The sequence below is a fragment of the Misgurnus anguillicaudatus genome, chromosome 2 (genome assembly GCF_027580225.2).
Source record: "Misgurnus anguillicaudatus chromosome 2, ASM2758022v2, whole genome shotgun sequence".
Taxonomy (NCBI): Eukaryota; Metazoa; Chordata; class Actinopteri; order Cypriniformes; family Cobitidae; genus Misgurnus; species Misgurnus anguillicaudatus.
In genome coordinates this window covers 10148230-10161322 of record NC_073338.2, presented here as the reverse complement: position 1 = coordinate 10161322, position 13093 = coordinate 10148230, and the positions used below count along the sequence as shown (strand labels likewise).

The following is a 13093-nucleotide window of genomic DNA, read 5'->3' as shown; positions in this document are numbered from 1 at the left end:
TTATGTTGGAATTGTTGCCTTGCCAGTGACATTTTGCTAATACTGTATCCCAGTGTGACCCCACCTGTGACTAGGATCGGTGGGTGAGCCGGGACTGACCGAGAAGAGGAAGGAGTGGGTTTTGAAGGTCATGGTCCCCACATTCTCATATGGTTGTCCTCTTCACCAGCCTTTCGACTATTCAGGACAATAGCCTCCGCCCATATTGTGAGTCTGACCTTAATTCACTGTGAGTGTGTGGAGTGCGGTGGGTGAGTCTTTTGACCTGTGTACACCTGAGAAGTTGTAGTGTTGTGCTGTGTCAGTGTTGTCAGACATCACTTCCCTAGGCCGAAGAAAGAGCCCTGTCATAGGAATGTGGAGTGGTGACATTGGGCGGCTGTCCTCTATATATATATATTCACCCGAATGCGACTCGGTAACCCCTTTTCTCCGCCCGGTGGTGGCGCCGTGGCTGTGGAGAGTGCCAGCCTATGCACAGTCCCCTTCTGCCCTTTTTGCCGAGTAATGAGGTGTCGTATCCCTCCTTGTGTGCCCATGGGAGTATTAATATACTGCCGGAAATGTGTGTGTGTGTGTTCTCTGCCATCAGCTGCAGGTCCTGAGCTAAGGGCTCGGAATCGCCATTGGACTGTTTCCACGAGAGGTTGGGAAGTCAACGCCTGGGGGTTCATCAGTGTATTTACCTGCACGTCGAAAAGCCAAAGGCCTGTGTGCATGTGTATACCCTTCCTGTATGCCCCATGAGCTGAAAGCCTGTGGACTCACCTGTACGCCCAAAGGCAAGAGCCCACGGTACTTTCCTGTATACTCACCTGTACGCCCAAAATTAAGAGCCCAGTGTACCACTCTGTATACTCACCTGTACGCTCAAAGCTAAGAGCCCAATGTACCCCCTTGTATATTCACCTGTACGCTCAAAGCTAAGAGCCCAGTGTACCGTCCCGTATACTCACCTGTACGCCCAAAGCCAAGAGCCCAGTGTACCGTCCTGTATACCCACCTGTATGCCCAAAGCCAAGAGCCAGTGTACCTTCCTGTATACTCACCTGTACGCCCAAAGCCAAGAGCCCAGTGTACCGTCCCGTATACCCACCTGTACGCTCAAAGCTAAGAGCCCAGTGTACTGACCTGTATCCCGGCTTAAATGCCCCTCCCCTGTGAGAGCTTAAGTGACAAAGGACTTGAGACTCTTTTTAAGTATTTAAATCCCCCTAAGTTGTTTTAATATTTAATAAAAATTGTTACATTTTATTCCTCTCTTCTGTTTGGTCATTGGGGTGTTTTGGGACCTCCTCTGGGTGGGAACAGAAGGAGAAGCGTGACAAATATGTCACAGCTCGGAGCGGACCACCTCTAACATGAGTCACGCCCCTCCCTCAGTTTCCACCCCGAGGAGGTCCCAAAATGCCCCAATGACAGACAAGAAACAAAGTAAAATATAACAATCTTTATTTAAATATTAAAAGGAAAGGGGAAAGGGGATTATTAAAAGGTAAGTCCTGGGACATTAGATGGCTCTGAGTCGCTCCTGACTCACACGGGGACCACAGGTAAGTCTTCTTAATCTGTCCTTATTTTCTTCGTCCACACTTGAATTGAGTTGAATATCCTTAATGTTGTCTCCCTCTTTGTGTTTCTTCACAGCCTCTCTGCCAGGACGTAGAGGGACAGAACGCAGGTAGCTTGATCAGGTAGGTACACTGGACTCTGGACTTTGGGCGTAGAAATTAGTATACAGGGAGGTACACTGGGCTCTTGGCTTTGGGCGTACAGGTGAGTATACAGAAAGGTACACTGGGCTCTGGGCTTGTGGCGTACAGGTGTGTATACAGGAAGGTACACTGGGCTCTTGGGTTGGGACGTACAGGTGAGTATATGGGGGTACAAGAAAATAAGGACGAAGAAAATAAGGACAGGTTAAGAAGACTAACCTGTGGTCCCCGTGAGAGTCAGGAGCGACTCAGAGCCATCTAAAGTCCCAGGACTTACCTTTTAATAATCCCCTTCCCCCCTTCCCTTTTAATATTTAAAGTGACACCATGTAATTTTTCAACCTTCATAATAAATTTTCAAGACCCTTGTGATAGTACATCGACTTTAAATAGGTTGAATGACATGTCTACCATAGCCTGACGGGGTCTGTATCACTTTTACTCATATTTTAAAACTTAGGGTTTCTGGTAGTAACCAGAGCACAAAAAAAACTAGAAAATGCACTTCCGGAGGAACCGCAAAAGTGTGCTTGCTCTGGTGCGGTCACTAACGTGATTTGTGAAATGTAAAATTTTAGAATGTTTTTTTATCTTGTGCATCCTCGCATTGGAGTCCCAAGTTCATGTACAAAGTTTGGTTTCAATACGTGAAAGCATTCCTGACACACACACACACACACACACAAATGTATACAGGCTTGTAACCAGGGGTGCTTCCAGCATTTAAGGACATCCGGGGCTTAGCACAGACCATTTTATGTAAATACAGGGATAGCTAGCTAGCCTAGAACCAACTATAACGGCTGTGCTGCACATGTTCAGGGTTCGACATTAAAGGCGGAGTCCACGATGTTTGAAAAACGCGTTGGAAAAGGAGACGGGCCGACTACCAAAACACACTTATAGCCAATAAAATCAAATCAAATGCCGGTTTGCGTATGTGTGGGGCGGGTCTATCAACAGAAGGTCCAGATTCTATTGGGGTAGGGGCGTGTTTGTTTAGGTGATTTCAAATATCAACATTGGCTTTCAAACATCATGGACTCCGCCTTTAAGGCTTGTCCGCTTGTCCGGGACAAGTGGATTTTTTGTAGGACAAGTGTGAGAAAAAATTAGTTGTCCGACTCCTCTATGAAAAATCCCTTGCTCTGCCACTGATTAGCAAAACACAAAAAATACATTATATTATAAAACTTTACCCGGACAAGTGACTTTTGTGCATGGACAAGTGAAACACAAATTTACTTGTCCAAAGGACAAGTTCCTCAAAAAGTTAATGTCAAGCCCTCAGTGTTTTCTTATTAAATTTTTTTTAGAATTGTAATTTAAATAATTTTAATTTTTGAGTGAACAATCCCTTTAAAGTGCCCCATTTTCACACACTAGTTTTGTACATAATATACCAAAATTCCTTTAGTACTTAAGATAATCTTAAAAACATGAGACTTAAAGGTGCAGTGTGTAAATTTTAGCGGCATCTAGTGGTGAGGTTCCAAATTGCAACCAAAAACTCAGTTCACAGCTCACCCCTCGCTTTTGAAATGCATAGAGGAGCTACGGTAGCCACCACAGGACAAACATGTCATGATTTTGTCCATTAAGACTGTAGAAACATGGTGGCACAAAATGCCGACTTCCATGTAAGGGGACCCTCTGTGTATGTAGATAAAAACATCTCATTCTAAAGTAATAAAAACATAACGGCCATATAAGAGCCATATGAAAGGTCTTTATACACCCCTGATAATATAGTTTTGTATATTATTTTGCATTTCTGTCAAGAGAGCCTTCTAAAAATTACACACTGCACCTTTAATGTAGGCCAGAGTTCACGTCACAAAAAGCAGCAGATATAAGCTGCATTTTATTGATCATAAGCTCATTTTTAAAATAAGCAATAGGAAAGAGCGACAGCAGCACTGATAGCCTAATATCGTTTCATTTCTTTACTATTTATGAATATGATTGTGTGTTGAGCGTCTACGACAGGGCTATTCAATTAGTTTGTCATGAGGGCCAGAGATATATCAGTGATGATGACGACATATACATTTAAACATACTCATGTTGTATTTTGAAACTGCATAACAACAAAATCAGTGCATTGTACAATATACTTTTTCTACAAACATGTATTTTCAAACTGCATACAACAAAACTTGTGCATTGTAATATGACCAAGTAGGCTTTATCTACATCCAGACATGTTTGTATTTTGTATTTTAAAACTGCATAACAACATAAGTGCATTGTAAGATACCTGAGTAAGCTTTATTCTACATTTAAAGGTGTAAATAAGAGCCATATCTACTCACTTAAGTACACATAACCAAAAGTTTATAATATGGAACATAAAATTGTTTTATGCAGTTTTTTGTCAAAGCTTATTATTTCACAACCCTTTATTTAAACTACAACCGCCATCTTAATAACTGGCAAACATTAGGCTAGCTTCTAATCAGAGAAAATATACTTTTAGATTTCATCAGGGCAGTAAAATCACGTGTATGTTTGTCAGCGCGATACGCATACAGTGGTGCAGGTGCTGTGAGTGATGGCCGATTAACTTACTCGTTTAAATTGCATTCTTTTGTGAGAACGATGACTCGCATAATATTTGAGCCTTTGCTGTATGAGCAAGCACAGAGAAAACATTCGCGTCTGGAGATAACTGTAGTTACAGTCCCGAGTAAGCAAAGTAGATGTGATGTTTTCAGCACTCGGATTAAAACTCAACACTGAATGGCTGCAGAGACGGAGTCTCCATTGACTGTGGCGTTGACTAATGAATATGGATGATCTCTGTTCTTCTCTTCAATGGAGCGGGGCGTGGCTCTTTATAAATAATGCAGTAACATGAGAGACGGTACATCTCCCTCTTTTAATACAGTTAACAACGAATTACATTATTTGTTTTCGATTTCACTTACACCATTTAAAAGCAGACATTCCAAGCATTATGTAGACATTTATCTTTTGTTTCTTTGACAACAAATCGTTCAGTTACAGCTCATTTTTCTGACACGTTTCTGAAAGGACGTCACTAAGAGAGAGAACAATGCGCATTATGTTTATTTTCTTAATTTTGCGAAAAGCACAACATTCTGTTTTTAATGGGAGTGGACAGAAAAAACACTAGACACTTTAACGTTTTAAATGATGTATAAATCATATCTGTAAGTCCAAAATCAGCAGAGTTATCTAAGTCTTTTTGCGGAGTGATTGAAAAATAAAGATTTTGCGGCGCCCGCGCCTCTGTCGACCCAGACTGTGAAATTAATGATAAAAGAAAATATTTCCCTCAGTGATTGACAGCATAATGCAATCAATCGTGTTCCCGTTCAACAGTAGCTAAGCATACGATTTAGATATATGTATCTTCTTACCTGAAGATTATGTAAATGGCATATACGCAGTCTTCTGGCAAAAGCTGTTTTAAATGTGTCATACATTTCTGAAAGTCATGACTGTTTAAATACACTTGGCATCACATGCATGATTTAAGGTAAAATGACACTTTTTCGCGTCAATTCACAATCATTTAAACCATGCAGCTGTCATAGAGCCGACGCCAAAAGATCACGCGAGCGAGGACGCGATACTGACGCGCGAGGATTGCGTCTTTACAAACTAATACGTTTACAATGTATTACATTGATGAAAAGGGGAATTAAATTCCCTTATTATCCCAATACACCACACTTGTAATGCCATATATCTCTGTAATAAAAGAAAGGGATTAAAATATGTCTGAATCATATTCCTACCTGTATGTGCAACGGCACGTTCTCCAGAGAGCTTGCGTTGATTCAAGCATTCAGAATATAAAATCCATTTGCAGTTTTGTACACAAAAGTATATGAGAAATATTAATATTCCATCGGATTTAGTATCAAATAATGCTCAATATATATATAGTTTTTTAATACCGTATTCACACAGTCAGGCTGCGTCCGAAACCGCATACTGTATAGTGAATAAGATGAAGTTTTAGGATTTTAAAAATATGTATCCAGGATTCCGCTGTCCATATACGATACGAAGATTGGGTGGCAGCCGAGGTTACTGAGTCCTCCATGGGCTCGCAGCAGAGTCTGAGGCTGTCCCTCTTCTCCAGGGTTCTCTACTTTCTCTTCCTCAGCTCTTCGCTGTATTGTGCAGTCCCTCCAGGATTTCGCGATGTCGCGATCGCAACTATTAACGCAAATTCAAAAAATCCCCGCGAATTCAGTGCAACTTGCAATTTTGACCAATCACCGCAACTTTTCTGCAACTTTGACCAATCAGCGCGGTCTTCTGCAAAGCGGCGTCATACGTCAGCAAACACATTTCCTGTTTAGTTCAGAAAACGCAGCAAACATGTGTGCAGCCAACGTCTCGCATTTACCAACAAAAATAACAGCTAAGGACCGCGAAAAACAGTACCCAGATGTCCTGTATGAAAGCGGGGGTAAACTCTTTTGCAGAATGTGCAATATTGTTGTTGAACACAAAAGAAAATCGTCAATTAATAAACACTTTGCCAGCGCGAAACATAAGCGGAGGATGTCAGAAACGCACGGAGGCTCTAAGACCAGACAAATCACGGTGACGCAGGCAGTGGCATCCCGATCAATTGCAAGCGCTGAAAGGATTAAGGTAAGCTGGCTTTTTATACAATGCATGTTAAGAGGTAATGCTATAACGTACTGTAGTTGTCACCGAGTGACTAGCATCGCAATGGTAACTGTCTTGTTGGTATAATGAAGCGCTGTGTGTGTGTGTGTGTGTGTGTGTGTGTGTGTGTGTGTGTGTGTGTGTGTGTGTGTGTGTGTGTGTGTGTTCCTGTATATGGTTTATGAGGACACCGTTTACAAAAGATTCAAAAAGTGGCAAACGTTTTCTATGATTGGAAGGATTAGGGCTGGGGTAGTGTAAGGGTATAGATTATACAGTTTGTACATTAGAAAATCCATTATGCTAGATGGAGTCCCGTAAACCACATATGTGTGTTTGTGATGCATGCATAAGTGTGTGCATGCATGTGAGAGTGAGTGACTTTTGTTTATCCTGCTGTTCTCACACAAGGTTACAATTCTTAAATGTGATAAAGGTAAAGAGAAAATATTTACCATTTATGCTGTTTATATTGCTTGTAATTGGGATGAAGTAAACATGTTTTTTTTGTACATAAAATTTTTGAGTGTGTTGAATTAAAACCCAAAAATGCAACAGGTCCACCAGACCCACGTACACTGGCTGAATAACAAAAATATGAAAACCACACTTGGGTTTAAGTTCTTAACGGGTATTAGTTCTTTAAGTTGATGAATTATAAGTTGTCTATAAACTTTTTGATAAAGCTGTTCTATCAATTGTGATGTGTACTGAAATCAGTTGAGGACACGGAGATACAAAAGTGAAATTAAAATAAATTATATATTTTACTTGTTTTGGAAAGTTTTCTGTACTGTGTATTAATTAGGGGAATGTATTATGATGTATTTGTCCTCTCCTTTTCTCTTCTTTGAAGATTGGGTTGCCACTTGCACTGCTGTAAACATTCCGCTCTTTAAGTTACAAGTGACCTTCAGTTTTAAGAAAATTCCTTAGGGAAAAAGTTATAAATGGTGGAGCCATACCTGGATTTCACCAGCTTCAGGAACATTACCTGGAAGCAGTATACCAGAAAGAAAAAGAGCAACTTAAAACACTTGTAGCTAAAAAGCCTGTTGCTGTGATTTTTGACGAAACTCCAGACGTAGAGGGCAGATGTGTTCTAAACATCCTAATTGCTCCGCTGGAGAAGGATGTTTCGGAGAGAATATTGGCATACCTTGCAGACACAGTGTTTCTTGAGGAGTGTAACCATTCCACAGTGTCTAAGGCGGTTGTCAAGTGTCTACACGAATACAACATAGACAATGATGATGTTGTGGTGTTCAACACTGACAACGCGGCCTATATGAAAAAGGCCTACAAAGCTGCGTTGCAATCCTTATTCCCAAACTCAATTCATGTGACATGCTTGGCTCATATAATGAACCTGATAGGTAGTGCCTTCCGGAGACCTTTTGACCAACTGAATGCATTTATGCTGTGTTTCTCACAAATGTTCTACCAAGCTGGCTCCCGGAAAAGAAGATATCTTCAATACCTGACAAAAAAACTACCAACAGGAAAGAAAGCTACGATGTCTCCAAATCCATGTGCTACGCGCTGGAACTCGTGGTTCACTGCAGTCCAGTACCATTCAGAACATTTCGGACTCTACAAGGAGTTTATTGAGATGGAAGTGGATGTAAGTATGCTAGATTTATTGTTAAAATTCTTAGTTAAAAACAACATGTTTTACTTTGTATTTTACCTCCACACACATACCGTATTTTTCTGTCTATAAGCCATGGTTTATCATTTAAATAAAACTTATAGTATTACTTTTAACGTACAGACATCTATTCAGCCTGCTGATCTGTCTGCTATTGTTTCACAAGTTCACACTTACAAATAAGTTGGTTAGATTAAATTAGTAAACGTATTTGGCCCGGCTCGGATTTTGTGAAATAATTTTCTAAATAAATGCAACGTATAGTCCACTTTGACTTGTTATTTCGTCTTAATGACGCATTTTTGAATGATGCAGCTTATATTCAGGTGTGGTTTATAGTCCGGAAAGTACGGTACACTAGCAACTTTTGTGGTTGATTGCATTAACACAATTTTCTTTCTTTTTTTTACTCTTTTTTTTTTCCATAGACTTGTGGCAGAAGCACGCCTCAGAGTGTGGAGAGACTCCATGAAATGCTACATGATCCAGATATGGCTCAAAGTCTCCAGGTTGAGATATGCATCATGTCAGAGAAGTGCAAAAGAGTAATTCAACTTCTGGACATCTTCCAGAGTAGACGTCCCGTAACCACCAAGGTTTTTGACTACCTTGAGGATCTGCACATGCACATTTTGGCAAATGCACAACTACAGTATGAAGCATATGCCCAGTACTTTGAGGGACTTGACCTGACTTTAGCTATAAAGAACCACATCCTTAACAAAGTGGAACAGGCTTACAACAATGCAGAGGACAAACTCAAAAAGTACATGTCAGATGGACAACCCGCCATTCATTTTCTGAATGAAGTCAGGGTCTTTGATCCTCGTCACACTGCATTTATGGATGAGAGTGTGGTCAGCTACAAATACATTCCGGGATTCAGTGCTGTTCCTACAGAAGAATTTGATGCCTACTTCACCCATCTAGGTCCATCTGCACTCAGAGCTTCAGCAAGTGGAGTGGTGGATTTAGATGTTTTCTGGGATGGGTTGCAGGAAAGGCTGCCCATACTGAGTGTCCTGGCCAAACGATACAAAGATGTCATCGTGAACTCTGCAGATGCTGAACGCAGCAACAGTATATACAAGCTGGTTTTGTCCAGCCGAAGGAGATCCATGTCAAACAACAACCTCAAAGCCTTGGTCTTCTTATACCACAACCAAAGACTTACCAGTGGAGCTTTTGAAATGCAGGAAGATTTTGAGGAGGACATGGAGGATATTGAGGATTAGTCAGATCTCAGAAAACTAGATATCAGACTAGACAGATGCATGTTACCCTGCAAACTGCCATTTTGTTTAACTGTTCTTTGTTTATTGGCATCTTTCAAAAACCTTGATGCTTAATGTTTACTGTATAGTTCAATGCACATTTTTGAACTGGGTTAGTGTGTTATTTTTTTTCATAATGTGATTGAAGAGAGGCTTTGTCATTAATATCTTCAAAAATGGAGTTTCTTCATTACGAAGATAAATGTACTGATCTTGTTTGGATTAAGATCAAGGGAAGCTTTAATATTTATCAAGATTTACTATGCAGGCTTGTGTAGTAAGATTTATTTTTATTCAATTCAATTTTATTTATGTAGCGCTTTTCTTAAGAGTTAATTGTTTCAAAGCATTTTATAGTATTTAGCTTGTATTTGTATGCATTCAGGTACAGTGTGTGGTTACAAATCTTGGTTTTGAATTGTTTTGGTATTGACATATTGAAACATAAATACTGTGAAGTTATCTATGCATTTTAGTTTTGGAGCAGGGTCAGTGCAATTTCTTTGTTTTCTTTATAATTACTGTATACTGAGATACAGTTTTGCTCTGCATAGTGGTATCAGTGTTATGTTTTGGTAGAAGGATGCAGGGTTTAGTATTATTTTGTTAACATATCTGCAGAAATAAATTCAATTAGTATTTTTCTGTAAAGCAAAAGTTATTTTTGATTAGTTAGATGAGAGTATCAATGTTATGAAATGGTACTAGGCCTGTACTGTGTTTACTGTAAAGGGCTGTGCACTTAAACTTTAGGCTTTTAACTAATTAACTAATTGAAAACTTTTTTTGCACTTGATTAATGGTAATCTTTCAACATAAATGCTGCTAAGTGTTTGTGAGGTTCAGCACATTTACATTTTTGCAGGAGCAGATTTGGTTTCAAAATAAAGCTTTGTTTGTTAGATTTTGCTGTGTCAAAATCATTTGTTTTGCCTTTTTATAATGTTGCTTAAAGGTTGGTTTGTGGTTTTGTTGTCATTAGATTGTGTGCTACATAGTGAGCACGTTTGTCTTTGAAGTAAAGGCTGGAGTACAATAGAGCAGATGGTGAACAGTGTTTTATGTGGGATATTGTAAGTCTCTATGGGGGTGGATTTTGGGTTTTTGACTCTGTAAACTTTTAACATGCACACAAAAAATATATAACACAATAAAGGAAAGGGAAAAGGCCAAAAAGCATACTTTGAGCACTTTAAGTAAAAATCTCGATACCTTTGCTGTTTTACCTATTAAAAACAAACATCGCAACTTTCAGTGCAACTTTTTAAAAATGTGGCCGCAACATCATGCATTTTAGGCTGCAACAATCACAAAAAAGGCCCGCGAAATCCTGGAGGGACTGATTGTGGCTCTTAAAGGAACACCCGATTCTCTCACAGCTCTTTTAAATTCCATTTTGCCATTTTAACATTAAAACTACATCCCGCCATTGTTATTCAAACTTTTCCACGGAGCCATAGCCTGTTAGCTTAGCTTCTAAAGATGGCTGCCGCTATCTTTACATTCTGTCTAAAAAACACGTTTGAACGTAAAGGCTGCCCTCTACTGGTAAAGGCTAATGACATTTTTTATTTTTTACACAGGTTTTAATTGGACATTTTAAAGTGAAAATAACATAATATAGACATGTTACTGCAATGTTTTTTTATCTTGGGCATCTTCACATTGGAGTAAAGAGTTCATATAAAATTTTTGGTTAATAAATGTTACAGACATATTGAGATTTGAACTACTTCCTGTTTTGGCGGCGTTGACGCACATTTAGTTTGGGCTGTGGCGCGCAAACGCTTCCGAAAATCAAAAATCCTTCTAGTAACTTTTGTGAGGCTCGGTCCAAGGATCGCGTACGTGGAATTTCATAAAGTTTGGACAAAATTTGTGACCTGTGAAACTTTTTTAAGGTTTTGTGTTCTCTCCAATATGGCGGCCGAACGACATGGATCTGTGACTTCATCCTCTCAAGCAACTTACACCAGTACTGCCCGAACATTTTAAAGTTTGAACGGTGTCTCTGCGTCAAACGGTCTGGTCGCTAGAGCTGACACAAAAAATCTACCCGGGAATAATAATAATAACTAGAAAATGCACTTCCGGAGGAACCGCAAAAGTGTGCTTGCTCTGGTGCGGTCACTAACGTGATTTGTGAAATGTTACATTTTAGAATGTTTTTTATCTTGTGCATCCTCGCATTGGAGTCCCAAGTTCATGTACAAAGTTTGGTTTCAATACGTGAAAGCATTCCTGACACACACACACACACACACACACACACACACACACACACACACACACACACACACACACACACACAGAAATGTATACAGGCTTGTAACCAGGGGTGCTTCCAGCATTTAAGGACATCCGGGGCTTAGCACAGACCATTTTATGTAAATACAGGGATAGCTAGCTAGCCTAGAACCAACTATAACGGCTGTGCTGCACATGTTCAGGGTTCGACATTAAGACTTGTCCGCTTGTCCGGGACAAGTGGATTTTTTGTAGGACAAGTGTAAGAAAAAATTAGTTGTCCGACTCCTCTATGAAAAATCCCTTGCTCTGCCACTGATTATCAAAACACAAAAAATACATTATATTATAAAACTTTACCCGGACAAGTGACTTTTGTGCATGGACAAGTGAAACACAAATTTACTTGTCCGAAGGACAAGTTCCTCAAAAAGTTAATGTCAAGCCCTCAGTGTTTTCTTATTACATTTTTTTAGAATTGTAATTTAAATAATTTTAATTTTTGAGTGAACAATCCCTTTGAAGTGCCATATTTTCACACACTAATTTTGTACATAATATACCAAAAATCCTTTAGTACTTAAGATAATCTTAAAAACATGAGACTTAAAGGTGCAGTGTGTAAATTTTAGCGGCATCTAGTGGTGAGGTTCCAAATTGCAACCAAAAGCTCAGTTCACAGCTCACCCCTTGCTTTTGAAATGCATAGAGAAGCTACGGTAGCCACCACAGGACAAACATGTCATGATTTTGTCCATTTAGACTGTAGAAACATGGTGGCACAAAATGCCGACTTCCATGTAAGGGGACCCTCTGTGTATGTAGATAAAAACATCTCATTCTAAAGTAATAAAAACATAACGGCCATATAAGAGCCATATGAAAGGTCTTTATACACCCCTGATAATATAGTTTTGTATATTATTTTGCATTTCTGTCAAGAGATCCTTCTAAAAATTACACACTGCACCTTTAATGTAGGCCAGAGTTCACGTCACAAAAAGCAGCAGATATAAGCTGCATTTTATTGATCATAAGCTCATTTTTAAAATAAGCGATAGGAAAGAGCGACAGCAGCACTGATAGCCTAATATCGTTTCATTTCTTTACTATTTATGAATATGATTGTGTGTTGAGCGTCTACGACAGGGCTATTCAATTAGTTTGTCATGAGGGCCAGAGATATATCAGTGATGATGACGACATATACATTTAAACATACTCATGTTGTATTTTGAAACTGCATAACAACAAAATAAGTGCATTGTACAATATACTTTTTCTACAAACATGTATTTTCAAACTGCATACAACAAAACTTGTGCATTGTAATATGACCAAGTAGGCTTTATCTACATCCAGACATGTTTGTATTTTGTATTTTAAAACTGCATAACAACATAAGTGCATTGTAAGATACCCGAGTTCTATTCTTATTCTACATTTAAAGGTGTAAATAAGAGCCATATCTACTCACTTAAGTACACATAACCAAAAGTTTATAATATGGAACATAAAATTGTTTTATGCAGTTTTTTGTCAAAGCTTAT

The 13093-nt window shown here is 39.2% G+C and overlaps 1 protein-coding gene across 1 annotated transcript; it reads left to right on the top strand.

Annotated features, from left to right (window-relative positions):
* Positions 1-736: 736 nt before the first annotated feature.
* Positions 737-10626, top strand: LOC141366145 (uncharacterized). Its single transcript, XM_073871513.1, has 5 exons — positions 737-805; positions 924-1121; positions 1648-1681; positions 7289-7995; positions 8451-10626. The coding sequence occupies exons 1-5, from the start codon at positions 737-739 to the stop codon at positions 9255-9257; spliced, it is 1815 nt and encodes a 604-aa protein (XP_073727614.1). The 3' UTR covers positions 9258-10626.
* The last annotated feature ends 2467 nt before the right edge of the window (positions 10627-13093 follow it).

Excerpts from the sequence above, each read along its gene's own strand:
- LOC141366145 (XM_073871513.1), top strand. The coding sequence starts at position 737 with ATGCCCCATGAGCTGAAAGCCTGTGGACTCACCTGTACGCCCAAAGGC. Across the intron at positions 806-923 it reads AGAGCCCACGGTACTTTCCT|CTAAGAGCCCAGTGTACCGT; the intron begins GTATACTCACCT and ends GTACGCTCAAAG. Across the intron at positions 1,682-7,288 it reads CGTAGAGGGACAGAACGCAG|TTTTAAGAAAATTCCTTAGG; the intron begins GTAGCTTGATCA and ends AGTGACCTTCAG.